Consider the following 22,317-nt stretch of genomic DNA (forward strand, 5'->3'; position numbering starts at 1 on the left):
TACTGTCCTCCTTGCTGACTTCTTGTGTGAACACCTCAAAAGAAAGCAGCTTCTCTGTCAGGCATTTGACTAGGCCTCCATCTACTCGGAGTCAAGGGGGAAGAAAAGGAGAGGCCGCCCCCCACTCACAACATTATAAACAGCAAAGGGCCTCACCTAAAATACACTTAGTCTTGACAAAAATTGACAAGTCCAGGGATTTCAACTTCTTTTTTCAACTCCCTCGAGTGTGAGCCCTTCAACCCCTCTAATTTGTCGCCATATGCCATATGGCAACAAATTAGAGTGGTTGAATGGCTCACACTTGAGGGAATTGAAAAAAGAAGTTGAAATCCCTGCGCTTGTCAATTTTTGTCAAGACTAAGTGTATTTTAGGTGAGGCCCTTTGCTGTTTATAAGGCATTTGACTGGGCCCCATTGGTCCATCTCAATGATCATGCCTTTCACAGTTGCATTACTTCTTTGCATGACATATTCATTGATCGGACTGTACTGCTCAAACAGGCGTTGAAACATGTCATAAGTTGAGTTCCAATGTGTCGGCACCTCCTTCATGAGTGCTTTAACTGCCATTCTATTATTACACTGAATGACTTTCAGCTGTTTCCGGGCTTTAAATGAATGGCTGGAATTAGTGTAGGTTTTTCTGTAGGTGGACCGTAAGTTTCTTACTTGGTCTTCATTTTTTAGAAGGTCCTATACAATGATGCTGATGCAGTGCGACAAACACATGACCATGAAGTAGCCACCATCGGCCATGGCCTTAAATGCCATTGCCTGTGGCAACAAATCCAATGTTAAGCCCTCTTGGTCGCAGCTATTCAAGAGACCTTGTTGTTAAAGTCTTCCAAAATATTTGCAGAAGTATGGGATCGCCATCAAAAATCTCAGCAGTGTCAACACCTGCAGATATCTTTTCTCTAATCCCCACAAAAGAGATCCAGTGTGCAATGATGTACATGTACTCAATGGCTTGGTAACTGGTCCACATGCCTGTCATCAGGTAGATAGTTTGAACAGCACTCTGCTGCAAAGTTGTCCGTGCATTTTCAGCACATCGTGATGTAGCACCGGAACAGCAACTCTGGCAAAATAGGACCGGCTGAGACCCTTCCATTTTGGGCAGATGCCTGCAACAAATTCAAGAAAATCCACCACTTCCACAAAAGAAAAAGGGAGGAGATCCAGCGCTAACATTTTAGCCAACCTCGCGCTGTACAAACATGCCGTTGGGTGGTTACTTTCATACTGACCCTCCTGCCTAAACATGCTAGGTATAGTGTCCTGGATTCTTCTTTTTCCTGATGCCAAAGATACAGGTGACTTCTTGAGAGCAGGAGTTGATAGGCTCAATGTGCATTTCAGTAGGGTAGTCTCTGTATTCTCTTGCCTTGGTGTCTCAACCGAGACTTGTGCCATTGCGATGTTGGCTATAATACTGCACTGCTGGGGACAGGCCTGCTTTGTGTAACAAAAATGTCTTCCTCTTCTCCACCTTCCACCTTGATCAGATCGGATTCCCTGCTCATCCTTTCACCCCTTCACCACAACACTTGCAGTTTTTTGGCCGCTAAGGTGTGCCTCCACCTGGATCATACGGTGCCGTCTCAAATTAGTTGTTTGGCCATGGTACCATAGTTTGTACCAAGCTTACCCCGATTAACACTTGCCCTGCAAATGTAGCATATGGCAATGTTCACCTCCTTCTTGCTACCACAAAGAAGTACCAAACTGGGGAGGTCAACATTCTGACACTGGTGCCACGGCCAACGTCAGATGAACTGGTGGCATGTGGGCATTTTGATGTTTGACTCTTTGCAGTACCTAATTCTTCTGAGGTAGATGTGGATGTAGGTCACTGCTGGGAATCTGCAAATATGGCTGCTGGCTGTAGTGTTATATTTGGTGCCATACCTCTCATAGCAAGTTGAGATGGGGTAACGTTGTTCTCCACTGGGGCTGGGCTGGCATCCATGATGACTGGCTCCTCCTCTACATCTGCACTCATAAGTCTAAGGCTTTCAGGAACCTGCCTTTTTTTCTAGCCTCTTCTGGCATGTCTCACTCTCAGACTGACGCAGGACCCAAGTGGCATCTAGATCATCAGAAAGGGGGCATGGAGAAGAAGATAATGAACTAACCTTCCTTTTTCGTACTGGAGATCTGGAAGATAATGGATCTTCTGATAGAGTGGCTTCTACCTCGTCAGCATAAAGCTCAATCTCCTCAACTGCTCCTACTTTGGGAGGAACTACTAACGGTGGTTGCGACTTTTGTTGCTGTTGTTGTCCACTTGTCTGAATTTGCTGCAACGATTGGGTACTACATTGCAATAGAGATAAATAAATTTCAACGTCACTGCTCGTTGGCTCTGCCGTGATTAGACTGGCTGCCTCTGTGACATACATGGGCTTGGGCCTAAGTTGGGGTGGGTTCGCTGATGCGGGGTGCTGCTTCCAGCTTGCTCCCCGGAGGCCGAGGTCTGGGTCGACATACCAGTGGTGGTAAGCTCCTTCTTCTCACTGGCCACATTCTTGGTAGCACCTTTCTTAGGGGCCATCTTAAAGCTGTCTGTTAGCAGTGTCACTTAGCTTCACAAGTTGAAAAGATATCTGTGATGTGTGGTTATTGTTCACGCATAACTTCGTGCACAGGCCTCCTGTCTGGCAGTACTGTGGGTGATGTCTCTTCTCTTGTGCACCTAAAAGCAAAGAATCAAGAAGAAAATCAGTGAAACATTATTGCAGTTCAATTAGTAGTACAAAAACAATATCATTTAGTGTGGTCACTGGTTACTTAAGTTATTATAAATAATTAACAATACAGTGTATCCATTAGTAAAAGGGAAAACAACACCAACATAAACTTTCATGGTGTACACTCAGGAAGGATAAGACAGAGCATCAACAACAAAACAACAAACAGACATAACTGTTTGCTTTATGTGCATCACTTCACATGGGATGTGGCACTCAGGGAGGTGCGGCTGACAAATGACAATGGAAGAATCCTTAGATAATGAATGATGTTCTGCACCTATAGCAGACATGGGGTTGATTACTTGATGGCAGATAATATAGCAATAATTAAAAAATAAATAAATAAATAAATAAAAGATCAAAAATAAAAAAGTAAATAAAAAAAAACAACATTGGAAAAAATAGCATTTTTTTTATAAATAAGTGAAAATATCCTCAAACATATCATTTGTATTTAATACACTGCTAGCTCATTGCTCAACCATCCATGCAAGCATATGGCCACAGTGGCTGGATGACACAAAATGGCTGCCTGCCATTGCCACATGGTCAACAACAACAAAACTGAGGAAGAAAGCATTAGGAAAAAGAGGCCCTATTTCAAAAGCACACTAGCTGCCTACACAAAATGTCAATCGACCACATGGTCAAATAAGAAGCAAGGAGGCATGGCAACAACAAAGAACACATGCAGGCCTATGGCACAAGAACACAAGCTGGCTACACAAAATGTCCACCAGTCACATGGTCACAACAACAAGCAAGAAGACATTGGGAACAAAGAGAAGACATGCATGCCTATGGCAAAAGTACACTGGCAGTCTACACAAAATGGCTGCTAGCCACTTGGTCACAACAACAAGCAAGAAAGCATGGGAAACACATTGAAGACATGCAGGCCTACGGCAAAAGCACACTGGCTGCCTAGACAAAATGTCCGCCAGCCACATGGTCACAACAACAAACAGGAGGCCTGGAAAATAAAGAACACATGCAGGCCTATGGACACTGATTGTACAGAAAGGCCCCTGGCCTCATGGCATGTGGAACAAAGACAAATGGTGACCTATGGCAAAAACACTCACACACTGGCCAGACAAATAAGGCATGGTAACACAGAGAACACAGTATTAATTCAGCAAACCCACAAACGAACATTAACAGGGCTAAAAATGTTTGTAACAATACACATCCTCCAAAGGCATTACCCCACCTATACCCTGCTTGCAGGAAAATAAAATGTGAAAAACCACCAAAAACACTTTTTGTATTTTAATCTAAATCCATCCATAGCTTAAATGATGTTTCAATTCAACAGACACCACAGAACCAGTTGTTTAATGCATGTCTAGCACTGGGCCTACTCACTGGAAGGTCCATTGGCAGACTAGGCCACACAGTGAATTAAATCAATATTGCGATCTTTTTATGAAAACATGGAGAAAATGTAGTAAACTGTGGAACATTTTCTCCTATAAAAGAAGAATTTGTTTTGCCCCTATTGAAACTATAGGCTACCCACCACAATACATTAAAAAAATTGATTAAAAGTACAAATACATCTAGGTGCATGGCCCCATTCAATCAAACAACACCAGTTTTTCAACTTACTTGTGAAATCTAAAATACAAAGCACTTAAATCCAATGGTATATGCAGCAGACACAAAGAGCGTTCCTTCCATCTCCAAATCCAAATAAAAATTTGCCAGGAGATAGACAAAGCTCTGGCAGGAGCCTGTTGGAAAGGAACAGGGAGATGGAGACTCAGGAAGCACTTCTTCCAGTTGTAGAAAAAGTTTTAAAAAAGGACTTCCCGTGCAAAAAAAAAACAATGCCAAAGGACAAGTTGAGTAGGTTTTTGATTCCAAATCATCATTTCAGGAAAATTTGGATGCTGCTCGATGAGAGAATCTTCCCCAGATTGCAGCTGCAGTAGATCCTGCGCATTCGGGATCGCGTGGCGAAGAAAACATCTGCCGGAAGTCTCTGGGGTGTCCGAATTACGTGTTGGCGACTGCAAAATCTCGCAGGAGCATGCGGCCAGCTAGCAAATCTCGATGCACTCATGAATGGCTCAAAAGATCTCATGGCCAATCGCAAGAGCCCAGCAAGTCTCTCCTGCACACGCAAAGGCACCTTTCGAGCTTGCTAACAAAAAAGAACTTTGCTCCATTGAGGAGTGCAGAGTTTATCGGTAACTACACGTTCTACGCAGAACGCAGAGTTGCTGAACTTTGCAACCTCTGCAAGCGGAGCAGAGTTTTACCTCGGGGGCTACTTAAAACCTCAGTTTTGAAGACTGGGGTAACGACGAGGGACATACAGGTAAAAGAAGTGTAGCTTTGCTGGACAAGTAGCCATTCTTTTGATCCTTGCACCTTCACCTAGCCTAGGGCTATCTTTATTTGAGAGACCGAAAGGTATCCTGATGTATTTGGAAGGCTCAAACCACCTTTGGAAAGGGTGGATTTCACCACACCTCAAATTCAGCCAACATAGTCTATATATAGTATTTTACATTGTTTCAGTAACGATATATCTGTAAGAAACATTATTTATTCATAGATTCCTTACCTTAGAATTACCCCCAGGCATCAGACTGGATCCAGAAAGTTTTTTCGTCAGCAGTACCTCTGAGCGTCGGAAGGTGGTGTCGGTCGGCTCCACGTTCGTCGTTGGCGTCATGTCGGCCAAGGATGATGTTGCGGCAGCTACTTAGATGCCGCCCTCGCGCTGGCGTCAGTTCAATGCACAACTTTCCACGCCAGAGAAACGAGGAGCCATGCAAGACACTGACCACTGGTGAACAAAACTTGGGCCCTGAAAGGATAACCTTAACCCCAGAAATCAGTTTGTAGAACGGGGAGGATGGGTGGGGCGGTAAGGAATCTATAACTAGCTAATGTTTCTTACAGATATATTGTTACAGAAGGTAAGTAACTTGTTCATCTGAAAGAACCACGTTAGTTATAGAGTCCTTACCTTGGAATAGATACCCCAGCAATACCAACCCCAGAGGTGGGTGTGTGAACCAAGATCACACCAGAAAGTCCTTGAGAACAGAACGACCAAAGAAGCCATCTCTCCGGACTTGACTGTCAAGACAGTAGTGCTTCGTAAAAGTGTGCAACGAAGCCCATGTAGCTGCCTGACAAATGTCATTCAGAGGAACACCTCGTCCCAGAGAAGTGGTTGCCGCAGTCACCCTGGAGCGCAGCCTCACTGGAGGCTCCTTCTTTGCCAAAGAATAGCAGGATTTGATACACAAAATGACCCACCGGGAGATAGTTTGTTTGTGTACGGCCCAACCTTTCTTGGCACCCACGTACCCAACAAAGAGCTGGTCATCCACCAGGAACTGTTTGGTGTGATCCAAATAAAAGGAAAGCACACGTTTTGGGTCCAGACGGTGGAGCCTCACTTCCTCTTTCGAAGGATGCGGATGCAGACAGAAGGTGGGCAAAGTGATGGTCTGCCCGATGTGGAAGGAAGTGACCACCTTGGTTAGAAAGGATGGACGAGTCCTGAGTACAACTTTGTCCGGATGTACAGATAGAAAAGGAGGCTTAGAAAAAAGCGCCTGGAGCTCACTTACCTGTCAGGCAGAGCTGATGGCCACCAGGAAAGCAGTTTTGAGAGTTAAGAGCCTCAGAGGACAGTTGTGAAGCAGCTCAGAGGGAGCCCACATGAAATAAGTTAAAACTAGGTTCAAGCCCCACTGAGGCATAACAAAAGGAATAGGAGGAAAGAGATGAGTTATGCCTTTCAAGAAACAATTTACCACCGGGGACTTGAAAAGGGAAGGCTGATCTGGAAGCCGAAGGAAGGCAGAGATGGCCCTTGATGGTGTCCATTGCAGAGCTCTGCTCACCCAAAGAAAGAAGGAATAAAAGAACCTCAGAAAGAGGGCTAGAGAGGGGAACCACAGCCTTTGCTGTGCAACATGCCACAAATGTGTTCCAGCTGCAGGTGTATACCGTCTTAGTGGAGGGACGCCTGGCTGCCAGAATTACATCGCAGACTTCGGGAGGCAGGTCGAATGACGTCAACTGCTGCTGCACTATCCCCACGCAAGGAGATGAAGGTTGGAGAGGTTCCAGTGGATGACCGTCCCCTGTTCCTGTGACAGAAGATCCTCCTGAAGAGGAAGACGAGTCAGAGGATTGATGGCTATGTTGAGCAGCTCGGGATACTGGACTCTCCATGCCCAATCCGGAGAACCAAGAATGAATTGGGCCCGGTCGCTCCTGATCTTCTTCAGCACGCTAGGCAGAAGTGGTATAGGCAGAAAGGCGTACAACAGACCGAAATTCCACTTGTGATGGAAAGCGTTGCCTAGTGAGTGCCGCCTTGGAAATTCCAATGCGCAGAAATGCTGACATTGCCCGTTCTCTTCAGTGGCGAACAGATCTAACCAAGGCTCTCCCTACTGTTGAAAGAGGCCTTGCACCACCTCCGAGTGAAGACGCCATTTTTGATCCATCATGCACATGAGTTTGTCGGCCCTAGCGTTCAGTGAACCTTCCAGGTGTTGAACCACCAGGGATATGCCTTGATGTTCCAGCCATGTCCAGAGGCGGAGAGCCTCCTGACATAGGGTTCACGACCCCAGCCCGCCCTGTTTGTTGCAGTACCACATGGCGGTGGTGTTGTCCGTGAGCACCTGCAATACTCTTCCCCGGACAGAGGAAGGAATGCTTTGAGTGCAAGACAAATCGCCCAAAGCTCCAGAAGGTTGATGCGGAGCCCGGACTCCGCCGGAGACCAGAGGCCTCTGATCTCCACCTCCCCCATGTGGCCACCCCATCCCAGAAGGGACGCGTCCATCACCACTGTGTGTACTGGATAGGGTAGGGAGAGGGATCTGCTGTTGAACCAATCCTGGTTCGTGAGCCACCACTCAATTTATGTGCAGTGCCCTTTGAAATCTGGACACAATCGGACAGATTCCCCTGATGCTGGGCCCATTTGAACTTCAGGTCCCACTCGCATATGCCACCTGGTATGATTGACCAGCAGGATGCAGGAGGCTATGAGGCCCAGGAGCCTAAGGGTCATTCTGACTGAAACCCGGGATAGAGGCTAAAAGATCAGAATCATAGCCTAAATATCCCAGACTCGCTGTTCGGGAGGATAGACCCAAAACCACGTCGTGTCCAGACCACACCAATGAAGATGCGCTTCTGAAAGGGAACCAGGTGTGACTTTGGCACATTGATGGAGAACCCCAGTGAATGCAGGAGGTCGACCGTATTCTGGAGGTGGGAGATGACTGCCTGGCTCGAGCCCGCCTTCAACAGTCAGTCGTCGAGATAGGAGAAGACTGAAACCCCTGATCTACATAGATAAGCTGCAACCACCGCCATCATTTTCGTGAACACCAGAGGGACGCTGGTAAGGCCAAAGGGGAGCACAGTAAACTGAAAATGTTTGTGGCCTGCTGTGAACCACAGGGGATGTGAAAATAAGAGTCCTGCAAGTGCAACGCTACCATCCAGTTTTCCGTGTCGAGGGCAAACAAGACCTGAGCAAGCATCAACATCTTGAACTTCTCCTTCCGGAGGAAATGGTTGACATTCCTGAGATACAAGATAGGGTGCAGGCCCTTGTCCTTCTTCGGGACCAGAAAGTAGTGGGAATAACAACCATGACCTCCTTCTCAGACTGGACTTTTTAGCGAATCGCAATTAGAGAATTGCAAAATGTAATGTATGTAGGATTTGCTAAATATTTAGCGAATCCTACATATTCTTTATTTGCGAATCCAAATTGAGATTCGCAAATAAGGAATACCTTCCCATTCATTCCTATGGGCTAGGAGGCCCATAGGAATGAATGGGAAGACATTCTCAATTTGCGATTACCAATTAGAGAATCGCAAATTGAGAATGCAAGGTTGCAAGGGTGCCAAAAGGACACCCTGTTGTACCCCTGAAATATGCATGTATGCACATTTTGCACACATACATGCCCTATGTACTGAATACAGAACCAGAGATTATTTTATTGGTTTTTGTGGTGTCAAAATGTATTTGTTGTCAATGTTGTGTCCAACAATGTATTATGTGTTATTAAGTCATTTGTATATTGATTTTCTGTAATGTTGTGTTCCTCTGTGAATTTTTGTATAATGAATTAATGTTTTGGAAACTGATGGTTAAAAAAAAGGTTATTTTACCAAATCCAATTTTTTTTCCAATGAAAAAAAAGAAAAAGAAAAGTAATGGTCACATCAGGTGTCATGTCTGTTCATGTGGATTGAAGAATAACTGCTATCAGTATTGGCATGTGTGTGGTTGTGTGATTGTCAATAAATAAACCCACACTGATGCCAGTGCTGGATTTACAGGAGAGCACCTTAAAGGTGCCTCCTGAAAACCTACTGACTACTAGTGTGTTGACTGACTGGTCTCGACCAGCCTACCACCATAGACAGGTTTCTCACCTTCTGAGATGAGAGCCTTCACTCTCAGAGGCCAAGAACAAAGTCTTCTCTGGGCAGAGATGTTCACACCTTCTCCTAGAAGGATGGGCTTTCTAGGGCAGGAAGCTTAAAACACCCCACCTTCTTTGATATGCAACCCCGGGACTCTCCAGATAGTGGAGGTGCCCACCCCCTAAACTGACCTCACTTTTAAGCGACAAGACAAGCAGGAAAATTTGTAAGATTAGGAGGTATGTCCACATTCAGCCAGCCAGCTGATGCGGACCATACGTTTTCAAATTCCTCCATCTTGTTTTGGAAGATATTATCATTTTAGGGTCAGGGTTATGCCCACTTCGGACAGTAAGTGGTCATATAGAGGGTGTAGCCAACCTAAAGATTGGTAGCCCATTGGCTACTACCTGTCACTCCCCATAACAGACCTAAATTGAGCATTTAGGTGGAACACATGAACCGAAAAACACAGAGTCAACAGATCAACAGAAGAAGGACAAAGAAACGTCACTACTGGGCAAGAACTGCAGCAGAACTTGGGACTTTGGCGCAAAACCCTGCTGTTCTCAGCCCGATCTCGAGAATCGAGACAGAGGGACACGTTTTCCGAGAAGGAGAAATACCAAATCCTTGGGAAGCCTTCCAGTACTTTGACAAAACTGAAAGTTTCCCTTGGAGTAGAGGAGCTACTCCCCTGCAGTCCACAGACTCAGACAAGCAGAGTCCGGTCCACTGCCTTGCAGCTCCCCGACTGGACCAATGACGCAGATGAACTGGGGCAGGTGCTTCCGAAGGTCAGACCCTCACGGGTGAGTAGTCTTGCTTAACAAATACTGATTGATTGATTGAGATCTGTCTTTCAACCGAGTGTGAAGACCCACGACCAACCAGAGCTGTGCAGCACCAACCTTGGGGTATCAGATGCCCTGCACCAAACATCAACAGTGAGTGTCCAGTCCAGACTCTCACTGCACCAGGACCAAGCAGCTGTGACACAGCTGCCTTGATTTCTCCTCTGCCAGCTGTTTGTCCCTGACCGCAAGATGCATCTTTGCGCACCCAGCCCAGCCGACCAACCCCTTTGCTCCAGAGCCTTCCGGCCTGGGCCCAGACAAATGGGCTGTGCCCCATGCACCAAGACCCCTTGCGACCTGAGCCCCTGTTAGGAGCCTTCGGACTTTCCCACAAGTTAACCCATGCAGCCTATTTTCAGATGGCCCCCTTCTTGGTAGCTTCATTAGCACCCTCCTCCAGGTAGAACCCGGACGGTCCCGATGAATTGCTGGTAGTACTTTGAACCTATTCTGCCTACTATTTAAATCCCATATTTGTGAATATTTGTTTTGAAAACTGTACTAACCTTGAAATAAAGTACTTGAGTTTACAATATATATAAAAAGAAGTGCTATTTTTCTAAACTGGTCTCAGATTTATTATTTGAGTGTGTGTCTCATTTACAGCCTCTGTGATACTTTGTACTAGCCTCTGATAAGCCTAACTGCTCGCACATACTACCACAAAAGAGAGCGCTAGTATTATCTACTTTAGCCTATGTAAACCCATTGGTGTACAAATGGACATTCTGCACAGTGTACTTCATTTTAGTGCACTATATAGAGAGCCAGCTTCCTACATTTTCCTATTATTATCTATAGTCAGGGTCTGCTTTGATGTCTCATCAGCCTGTCCACAGACAATTTGAGCAATATTGCCACGGTCACAAACTTTCTATTTTTACCTGAATAATCATCACATTTGAGTGATTTGCACAATCTTAATCATACACACATTTGTGTTGATTGAACCCTGCTTGAACTCTTTCACTCAAGAATGCATTCAACCTTTGGAAGTGTGGAAAATTAACTGTGACTTGCCAACTGTGTTTATGTTGATTCTAAATGCCAATAAAAATATATATGTTTTTTTAAAAGAATGCATTCAACTTAAGAATATACTGAAAATCAAGGGGGATGTGTTATTTTACCTACGCTAAGCAATGGAATAATACATTAAATATCAACACAGAAAATGATACTCACTTTAAATTCAAGATCTATTTGATCGAAGCGTTTGGAATCCTCTGGTAATTGTGCCCGGATATCTTCTGAACCAATGAAGATGCTCTCCAGGTGGCTCCAGTTTCTTTGCACTTCATACCAAATAGAAATTACAGAGTCTGCTACAGATAATTTCTGCTGCCAACCTGAAATCTCCTGAAGAAAGTGGGCTATATATTTAGATGTCATCAGGTTTTGAAGCTGTACTTGGTTGTCCTCTAACACCTCTACAAGTTCTTCATCAGATTTAAGTAGCATTATTCCTGTTCTGGCATGTTTTTCATGTTCAAATTGCATGGTTGACCAGGTAGTGTCAAGAGCCTTCAACACCTTAAAAACATTTAAAATGGGATTACGTACTGCGTAGATAGGCAACTAACACTTACGCATATAGTGAAATATTTTCAATATTTTAAATACTCCACAGAATTTCAGAAACCATAAAGCAGCCCTTGCTAAAACAACACTTTTACAATTAGCTATCTAATATGAAATACGTTTTCATTATACAGTATTTTCTTTTTCTAAAAACTAGAACAAGGTACTTACCTTCGGTAATGACTTGTCTAGTAGAGACTCTATCTAGACACAGTTACCTTAGCATAGAATTTCCCCAGGAGACAGAATGGATAAAGAAACTTTTCATGAGTGCTACCCCTGCACAGCGGTAAATGGAGTCATCTGGCTCTGTGCAGAAAATGACTTGTGTGGTGCCTTTGGAGGTGACACTCATCTGATTGAGACTTCTAGCTGCAGATTCCTTATTTTAGATAAGGTACCCAAGCAATACCTCCCCGGAGTGGGGACTGCAATATGGATTAGACTAAAAAGTCCTGTCGGACCGAACAGGCATAGTGACTGTCAGGCTGGACCTGATCGTCCAGGCAGTAGTACTGGGTAAACAAGTGCAAAGAAGCCCACATTGCTGTCTGACAGATATCCAGGACAGGAACTGTGCAACTAATGCAATGGCTCTAGCCTTGGCTCTGGTAAAGATAGCATGCACGCCCTTGGGAGATTGGTTTTTGGCCAAAGTGTTGCATATTTTGATGCAAAGCACTATCCATGACAAGATGGTAGTTTCTGCAATGCCTTCCCTTCCTTGGCACAGAAATATCCAATGAAGAGTTGATTGCTCATCCGGAACTCCTTTGTGTGGTCAAGGTAGAACGACAACACTCTTTTTGGGTCCAGCCAGTGGAGTCTCTCCTCTTCTTTAGAGGGATGAGGCAGAGCGTAGAAGGTACGCAAAGGGATAGACTGGCCTACATGGTAAGGAGTTACCACCTTCTGTAAAAAGGATGCTCGAGTCCAAAGTACAAGCTTGTCTGGATAGATGTTGTGGTAGAGGATTTGCACACAGTGCCTGTAACTTACTGACCGTCTGGGCAGATAATATTGCCACTAGAAAGGCCATATTGATGATTAGCAATCTAAGTGGGTGTAGGAAAGTAGGCTCTGCTTTCAGGGTTACCTCCACTTTTTGCTGGTGTCGAACAAGCTACTTACCTTCGGTAACGATGTATCTGTAAGAGACATATATTAGTTATAGATTCCTTACCTTAGAATTACCCAGGCGTCAGACTGATTCCAGAGAATTTTTTTGCAGTACCCCTGCATGTTGGTAGATGGCATCAGTCGACTCTGTGTCCGTCGTCGGCGTTGTGTTCACCAGGATGACATTGCGGTGTCTACTTAGACGCCGCCCCTGCGCGCAGACATCAGTTCTGACACGACGTTCCATGCCAGAAGCACAGAGGCATGCAAAACACTGACCACTGGTGCACATAACTAGGGCACTGTAAGGGAGTCCCTAACCCTAGATGTCAGTTCGCAGAATGGGGAGGATGGGTGGGGCGGTAAGGAATCTATAACTAATATTTATCTCTTACAGATATATTGTTACCAAAGGTAAGTTACTTGTTCATCTGAAAGAGACTATTAGTTATAGATTCCTTACGTTAGACTAGATACCCCAGCAACACCAACCTCGGAGGTGGGTCTGCAAACAAAGTTTACACCAGGAAGTCCTGGAGAACAAAACGGTCAAAAAAGCCGTCTCTCCATACTTGTTGGTCCAGGTAATAATGCTTTGTAAACATGTGCAAGGATGCCCATATGGCTGCCTGGCAGATGACAAGTAAGGGATCTCCAGTTCCCAAAGCAGTAGTGGCTGCCGTCGCTGTGGTAGAGTGGGCATGCAGTCCTACTGGAGGTTTCTTTTTGGCCAAAGAATAGCAGATCTTAATGCATAGGACGACCCATCAAGAGATGGTATGTCTGTGCACTGCCCGACCTTTCTAGGCGCCCACATAACCCACGAAGAGTTGACCGTCCACCCGAAAGTCTTTAGTGCTGTCAAGACAGAAAGACAGCGCACATTTGGGGCCAGGGGGTGGAGTTTCTCCCTCTTTTTGGAAGGGTGTCGAGGCGGGAAGAAGGTGGGCAATGTGATGGTCTGGCCTACGTGAAAAGAAGTAACCACTTTGGGCAGAAAAGAGGCCCTAGTACGGAGGACTACTTTGTCAAGATGGACAGCAAGAAAGGGCGGTTTGGAAGATAAAGTTTGAAGATCACTCACCCTGCGAGCAGAGGTGATGGCAAGCAAGAAAGCAGTTTACAAAGAAAAGAGAAGAAGAGGACAACTATGTAGTGGCTCAAAGGGAGCAAACATAAGTTAAGCAAGAACAAGATTCAAGTCCCACTGGGGCATTATGAAAGGAGAAGGAGTAAAGAGATGAGTAATGCCCTTCAGAAATCTGTTAACAATAGGGGACTCCAAAGAGAAGGCTGATTTGGAAGTCGAAGAAAGGCCGAAATGGCCGAAAGATAGCCTTTAAGAGTGCCCAGAGCAGAGCCCTGCTGGGCTAAAGAAAGAATGAAGAGGAGAACCTCTGAAAGACAGGTGGAAAGAGGATCCACAGCCTCTGCTGTGCACCATGCCACAAATTTGTTCCATCTACAGGCGTATACCGTTTTAATGGAGGGACGCCTGGCTGCCAAGATGACATTACAGGCTTCGCGAGGAAGGTCGAAAGCTGTCAACTGTTGCTGCTCAATCTCCATGCAAGGAGGTGGAGGCTAGACAGTTTCGGTGGAGGACTGTCCCATGCTACTGTGACAGAAGATCCTCCCAAACAGGCAGACAGAACGGACAATCGATGGCCATGCTTAAGAGCTCGGGGTACTAGACTCTTCGTGCCCAGTCTGGAGCCACAAGTATGACTTGAGCCCGGTAGCGCTTGATCTTCTTCAGCACTCTGGGCAGAAGTGGTATAGGCGGAAAGGCGTGCAGGAGGCCACAAATCCACTTGTGACGAAAGGCGTCGGCGAGCAAATGCCGCCTTGGAAACTCAACACACAGAATTGCTGTCATTGCGCGTTCCTTTCTATGGTGAATAGATCTAATCAAGGCTCTCCTCACTGCTGAAAGAGACCTTGCACCACCTTTGAGTGAAGACGCCATTCGTGATCCATCATGCACCGGAGGCTGAGTTCGTCCACCCTGGCGTTCAGTGAACCTGCCAGGTGTTGAACCACCAGAGATATGCCCTGATGTTCCAGCCAAGTCCAATGGCAAAGAGCCTCTTGACATAGGGGTCATGACCCCACCCGCCCTGCTTGTTGCAGTACCACATGGTGATGGTGTTGTCCGTGAACACCTGAACTACTCTTCCTTTGACAGAACAAAGGAATGCCTTCAGTGCAAGACAAATCACCTTGAGCTCCAGAAGGTTGATGTGCAGCCCGGACTCTGCCGGAGACCAGAGGCATCTGATCTCTGCCTCTCCCATGTCACCGCCCCATTCCAGGAGTGACACATCCGACACTACTGTGAACTCTGGTTGGGGAAGGGAGAGGGATCTGCCGTTGACCCAATCCTGGTTCATGAGTAGGCATGGGCGGATTTTGCTGCTCCACGATTCGCGGATTTGCGTATTCACGGATCGTGGATCCGCAAAATCCGCGGATTTTGCGGATTTGCGGATCAGCAGATTTGGGGCGGGGCTTCCATGCGAGTGCACATGCCTCTTGTGTGTATAAAAGGTCAGAGACCGATCAGAGCAGCAGATGAAGATACAGAAGCTCCTGGCCACAGGAACAGCACGAGGATTGCGCTCGTGAAAGTCAAGGATGCAAAGGCCTCTGTCCAGCATCACAGCTGATTTTCGATGGTATATTTGGGAAGAAGGCACATCTGCCCAGCCTTGACAACGCTCACGATTGTTTTTTGGGCCGATGAATGAGTCACTGAATTTAAGCTTCAACTAGCGCACATGCTTCATGGATATCTGTAAGTGCTTCCGGTTGAGGTTTAATTTTTGTGCCAGGACCATCGTGCCAGAATGAACCCTGCCCTTCATATTTATTCAAGAAGACGCCACCGTTTTGTGCCATACCTCTACTCAACTGGAGTACTTTATACTGGATAATCAGTAAGTGCTACCTCGTTGGGTAAATGTATAGTGCTTTTACTACACTACAGCTGCCTAAAGTGCCAGAGAGTTGTCTACAGCGACCAGGTGTGTGTTACTATGCAATCGCGCCGAAGGGCGCAGGGGTCCCTTGAGTGAGCTATCATAGTGGGTAAATGGCGGGAAGACGGTGCACACCGCGAGTGTGTGGGCGGGGCCAAACGGACGGGGCTTCCATGCGAGTGCACATGCCTCTTGTGTGTATAAAAGGTCAGAGACCGATCAGAGCAGCAGATGAAGATACAGAAGCTCCTGGCCACAGGAACAGCACGAGGATTGCGCTCGTGAAAGTCAAGGATGCAAAGGCCTCTGTCCAGCATCACAGCTGATTTTCGATGGTATATTTGGGAAGAAGGCACACCTGCCTGGCCTGTTGTAACTATTTTACGATGGCGCCGGCAAGCTGCCAGCGCCATCCTAAAATAGTTACTAAATTAGCTTCAACAGGAAGCTCTAATAGATCAAATAAAGCAGGTGCTCGAGCACCTGCTTTATTTTATCTATTAGAGCTTCCTGTTGAAGCTAACTTAGTAACTATTTTAGGATGGCGCTGGCAGCTTGCCGGCGCCATCGTAAAATAGTTACAACAGGCCAGCAAGGCTTGAAATTTTGCCCCCGGAATCCGCCGCTCGCGGATTTGCGAATTCGCGGTAAATTCGCGGGAGTTTGCGGATCGCGAATTTACCGAAAATTTGCAAAATCCGCGAGCGTAACTGATTTTACGCTCATGCTTATTCATGAGCCACCACTGCAACTGACTTGCCGCCCCCCCAAGAGCTGGGCGACATCGTATAGATTCCCCTGATGCTGCACCCACTGGAACTTCAGGTCTCACTGCAGAGCCTGCAAATGCCATCTGGCATGATCTATCACCAGGATGCAGGAGGCCATGAGGCCCAGCAGCCTCAGGGTCATGCTCACCAAATTATGCGATAAAGGCTGCAACATCGGTATCATAGCCCAATTAAGTCGGACATGCTGCTCAGGAGGATAAGCCCGAAAATACACTGCATCTAGAACTGCTTTGGCACATTCATAGTGGGTAATCTGCGTTTACTTCGAATATTTTTCTACGTGGACTTTGAGCCCGCATACCATTACTCCGCGAGGTCTTTAACACCGCATACCATCACTCCGCATTTTTTTCACAATGTGTGTGCATTTACCACGCATACCTTTACAACGAAATACGTTGTAAAGGCATGTATGGTAAATGCACTCGCGTTGTGAAAAAAAACAGACTTCATGAAGATGGAACCAGGAGGAGAGTGGAACCACGATGAGAGAGAAGTAAGGGGGTTTGGGTTAATTTTTTAGGGGTTGGGGGGTCGTGCTGGGGTAATGATTTTGTAGTGCAGTGTAGTGTTGTGGTGGTTGTGTAGTGTAGGGTCGTGCTGGGGGAGGTGTTATAGGGTTTAGGGTAGTGTTGTAGTGTAAGGTAATGCAGGGGTAGTGTTTTATGGTTTAGGGTAGTATTTGTGTAGGGTAGGGTCATGCTGGGGGTAGTGATTTAAAGTTTCGGGTAGTGTTGTAGTGTTTGTGTAGTGTAGGGTCATGCTGGGGGTAGTGTTTTAGGGTTTAGGGTAGTGTTGTGGTGTTTGTGAAGTGTAGGGTCATTCTGAGGCTAGTAGTTTAGTGTTTAGGGTAGTGTTGTGGTGTTTGTGTAATGTAGGGTCATGCAGGGGTAGTGTTTTAGGGTTTAGGGTAGGGTTGTAGTGTTTGTCTAGTGTAGGGTCATGCTTGGGGTAGTACTTTAGGGTTTAGGGTAGTGTTGTAGTGTGTGTGTAGTGTAGGGTCATGCTGGAGGTAGTGTTTTAGGGTTTAGGGTAGTGTTGTAGTGTTTGTGTAGTGTAGGGTCATGCTGGGGGTAGTGTTTTAGGGGTTAGGGTAGTGTTGTAGTGTTTGTGTAGTGTAGGGTCATGCTGGGAATACTGTTTTAGGGTTTAGGGTAGTGTTAAGTTGTTTGTGTAGTGTAGGGCCATGCAGGGATAGTGTGGTAGGGTTTAGGGTAGTGTTGTAGTGTTTGTGTAGTGTAGGGTCATGCTGGGGGTAGTGTTTTAGGGTTTAGGGTAGTGTTGTGGTGTTTGTGTATTGTAGGGTCATGCTGGGGGTAGTGTTTTAGGGTTTAGGGTAGTGTTGTGGTGTTTGTGTAGTGTAGGGTCACGCAGATGTAGTGTTTTAGGGTTTAGGGTAGTGTTTGTGTAGTGTAGGGTCATGTCGGGGGTAGAGTTTTAGGGTTTAGGGTAGTGTTGTAGTGTTTGTGTAGTGTAGGGTCATGCTGGGGTAGTGTTTTAGGGTAGTGTTGTAGCGTTTATGTAGTGTAGGGTCATGCTGGGGGTAGTGTTTTAGGGTTTAGGGTAGTGTTGTAGTGTAGGGTAGTGTTTTAGGGTTTAGGGTAGTGTTTGTATAGTGTAGGGTAGTGATGTGGTGTTTGTGTAGTGTAGGGTCGTGCAGGGGTAGTGTATTAAGGTAGTGTTGTAGGGTTTGTGCAGGGAAGAAAAGTGGTTTACGGTAGTGTTGGGGGGTCGTGCTGGGTAGTGTAAATGTAGGAATAGGACTGTGTGTCGAGGGTGGGTTGTGCAGGGATACTACATTAGGGTGTAGGGTAGTGTAGGGTAGGGTAGGGTAGGGTACTCTCACTTACCTTTTAAACTTTTACAATGAGTACACCTTTAACATGCATGCCTTCGCGTTGTAATGGCATGCGTGGTAAAGGCATAGTCGTTGTAAAAGTTTGCGTTGTGATAATTTGCGAGGTGATTGTTTTTGCGGTGTATTAATTGCGTAGTGATGGTATGCGGGGTAATTGTTTGAGGAAAAACGTCACATATTCTGATAGTGAACCCCACCGAGTACAGGAGGTCAGCCATAGTCTGGAGGTGAGAGACAACAGCCTGGGGTCAAGCCCACCTTCAACAGCCAGTCGTCGAGATAGGGGAAGACTGAAACACCTGATCTGTGCAGATGAGCTGCGACCACCTGCATCAGTTTCGTGAGCACCCAAGGGGCGCTGGAACGGCAAAAGGGGAGCACGATAAACTGAAAAATCTTGTGCCTACCATGACCCTTAGGTAACGCCAGTGGGCAGCAAAAACACAATGACCTAGACTGTAGAAGCACATGTGAAAATGTACCAGGATCGCCAAAACGCTAGCGGAACTTAGACCTAACAACCACTACCAAGACCCGCTACCGGCAAAATGTGTAAAAGAAATCAGCCACACTCTAGCTCCAATCTGGACTGAGATAATAAATGCCTCACTATCACAAGGGACCCTCCCTGACTGCCTAAAAACGGGGCAGGTAGTTCCCATCATCAAAAAACCGACTGCGGATGCAACTGACCCAAATAATTATCGACCAGTGACCAACATCCCTTTACTGGCCAAACTTATTGAGAAATGCGTGCAAGGCCAACTGAGTCAACACATCGCTAAGTTCTCACTATTAGATGACTGCCAATCAGGTTTCAGAACAGGACACAGTACTGAAACTGCGATATTACATATTGTTGATGACGCCTTACAAGCCCTTGACCAGAATCACGCATGCCTACTGATTCTACTAGACCTGTCATCAGCATTTGACACGGTAAATCATGAATTACTGATGACCAGACTACATGACAGGATGGGTTTATCTGGAAATGTTCTGAAGTGGTTTAACTCCTTCCTGCATAACAGGACTCAGCTATTCACGGTCAACCAAGCAATCTCCTCCCCATGCCCCAACACAATAGGAGTCCCGCAAGGCTCAACGCTATCCCCAGATCTCTTCAACTTATATGTAGAACCTCTCACAGAGATCCTTCGGAATTCACAGATCTCCTACCACATGTACGCAGATGACACGCAAATATATATGAAGATTGCCTGCAGTGATGACATTGACCTTATGAATGAAACTCTAAAGAAAGCGTTGCATTGGCTAACAGCCAACCATTTGAAACTTAATGCCAACAAAACAGAATTCCTGTTAATCTCACCGACAAGGAGTCAACCAGAGGTAAAGGAATGGGCTAAAATGGTGACTGCGCTTAACTGCACACCGACACTTGTTAATTCAGCCAAATCTCTAGGAATCACACTTGACGAGAACCTAGACATGAAAGAACACATCAATGCAATGGCCAAGAGTGCCCGTTTCCATTTGAACTATCTAAGGAAACTGAAACCCTTTATATCAGAAGCAGATCTAAAACTTGCTATCCAATCGCTAGTTATCTCAAGGATCGAATATGGCTGTACTACGTTAGCTGGCCTACCAAAAACATCCACTGCTCCGCTAAAAGCCTGTCTCAACGCAGCGGCAAGACTTATCACTGGAACGAGGAAATTCGATCACATATCTCCTCACCTGAAGGCACTGAACTGGTTACCTTACGATGCTAGAATTAAAATGAAGATGGCCTGTATCACACACAAAGCGGTCCACTACAACACGCCGAGATATCTAGCCAAGAAAATCAAGCTATCGGGAGGGAACAGACCAACTAGAAGCGCTAAAGAGTTGCTACTACGGCCAGCCTTCTTCCGGAAAAAAAAGACCTATGACCGAGCTTTTTCGGGAGCCGCCCCCAGAGTCTGGAATTCACTCCCACCCTACATCAGGAAGATTCAAAATATTGCAGCGTTTAAAAGGGAACTGAAAAGACATATGATGAGTAAATACCCTACATAGTGACGACCTCGGACTAACGGCACAAACTTCTTACGCCAAAGAGGATGGGAGCCATCATAAACAATTGGAAGACCAATAAGACAAATGCCTAACCACTCTAGCTATGTCTATTCACCCAAGGCTGGGCTATACACCTTATCGCTACCTCATTTTTAGATGTTATCTGCACTATGTCTCACACCAAAGACACTACCCCTACCTTGTCATGTGAATATCTATGATCGTTGTAACTAGTCTTATCCATTCTTCTCCTTCGTAATTACTCTGACATTGCTCTGATAATTAATTTACAATCCTACCTCAACGAACTTGACCATAGGTCTAGGACACAACCTAAACCATATGCACCACTTATCGCTAAGTGATCAGGCGTTAAGAATATATTTATTTAATCACCCTAGATAGCATATTGCTTCCTACCTTCATATCTGTTTACTGTTTTCATTGCTACTATAATGTCACTTTATTAACCTTCTATGTCAGTTTGTAACCTCCCTAGATAGTGTATCGCCTTCTACATTCATATATGTTTGCTGCTATAACTGCTTTTATAATGCCAATATGTAATCTGTATGTAAAGCGCTCTGATACCCACGGGTCATGTCCGCGCTATATAAAACACTATAAATAAATAATAAATAAATAATAAATACCCTTCTTTTTGAAATATTTTGTTCGTTGCTATTCTTTAGCAAACATAACTCCCCTTGTTACATCATTAATTGGGGTAGCCAAAATATCTTGGGTTGGTGCTTAATTCAAAAAATTGCCTGATTCTCATAAAACAATAAAATACAGTTGCGAGACCAATCATACCACACTTAATCTCGTGACAAAAACTAATATAGTGATAAACCGAAAAAAGTGGGTGAAAGCGAGATGGCACCTCACGGGCGCACCACCAAGCGGGGACCTGACTGGTACTCGTCAGGACTGCCCTGTTGTCATCATCGGTACCATCAAGCTTGGAGCAGAAAATAGTGTCCAAATGCACAAAAGAATTGTGCAGGAAAAAGTGCAGTGAACAGAAAACAAAAGGACCAAAATAGTGTCAATCAACACCTTAAAACACTCATAACACAACACAGACACACTACTTTTATTCAATTTCTTGTGTTGTGTATGGAAATAATAAAAGAAAACAAGTAGAGATGGTTATCACCTATTCAACCATTCATACTTGTACTTGCCGACATGTTTCATTGCCTAGTGAACTTGTAGGCAATTTCATCAGGGCGTCAAATATATTAAAGCCACTGCAGGTGGACCCACATGTCTTCGCAACCTCAACAGGCCATAGGTGCTCCTACCAGCCAGACGGGACGAGGTTGTATTTTTAAAAAAATTTGATAAAACAAATCGCAACAAGTCGATTGTTCACTTCTCCCTTTGCGAGTGCGAGCAGTGAAGAAGCGGCTGCTGTATCTCAGCCCGTGCCCAGGGGCACGGGCTGAGATACAGCAGCCGCTTCTTCTTCAAGCTTGGAGCAGAAAATAGTGTCCAAATGCACAAAAGAATTGTGCAGGAAAAAGTGCAGTGAACAGAAAACAAAAGGACCAAAATAGTGTCAATCAACACCTTAAAACACTCATAACACAACACAGACACACTACTTTTATTCAATTTCTTGTGTTGTGTATGGAAATAATAAAAGAAAACAAGTAGAGATGGTTATCACCTATTCAACCATTCATACTTGTACTTGCCGACATGTTTCATTGCCTAGTGAACTTGTAGGCAATTTCATCAGGGCGTCAAATATATTAAAGCCACTGCAGGTGGACCCACATGTCTTCGCAACCTCAACAGGCCATAGGTGCTCCTACCAGCCAGACGGGACGAGGTTGCCCAGGGGCACGGGCTGAGATACAGCAGCCGCTTCTTCACTGCTCGCACTCGCAAAGGG

General features: G+C 45.5%; 1 protein-coding gene across 4 annotated transcripts in view; it reads right to left on the reverse strand.

The window, feature by feature from the left end:
• The window catches only part of DNAH17 (dynein axonemal heavy chain 17), a 12,633,448-nt gene that overhangs the window by 8,371,030 nt on the left and 4,240,101 nt on the right, over positions 1 to 22,317 (reverse strand). For all 4 annotated transcript variants that reach the window (XM_078653923.1, XM_078653924.1, XM_078653922.1 and 1 more), the window contains one exon: positions 11,239 to 11,586. In XM_078653923.1, coding sequence (XP_078510049.1) covers positions 11,239 to 11,586 — 348 coding nt within the window. The remainder of the gene's footprint in view (positions 1 to 11,238; positions 11,587 to 22,317) is intronic.

The sequence above is a fragment of the Lissotriton helveticus genome, chromosome 7, assembly GCF_964261635.1.
Source record: "Lissotriton helveticus chromosome 7, aLisHel1.1, whole genome shotgun sequence".
Classification (NCBI taxonomy): Eukaryota; Metazoa; Chordata; class Amphibia; order Caudata; family Salamandridae; genus Lissotriton; species Lissotriton helveticus.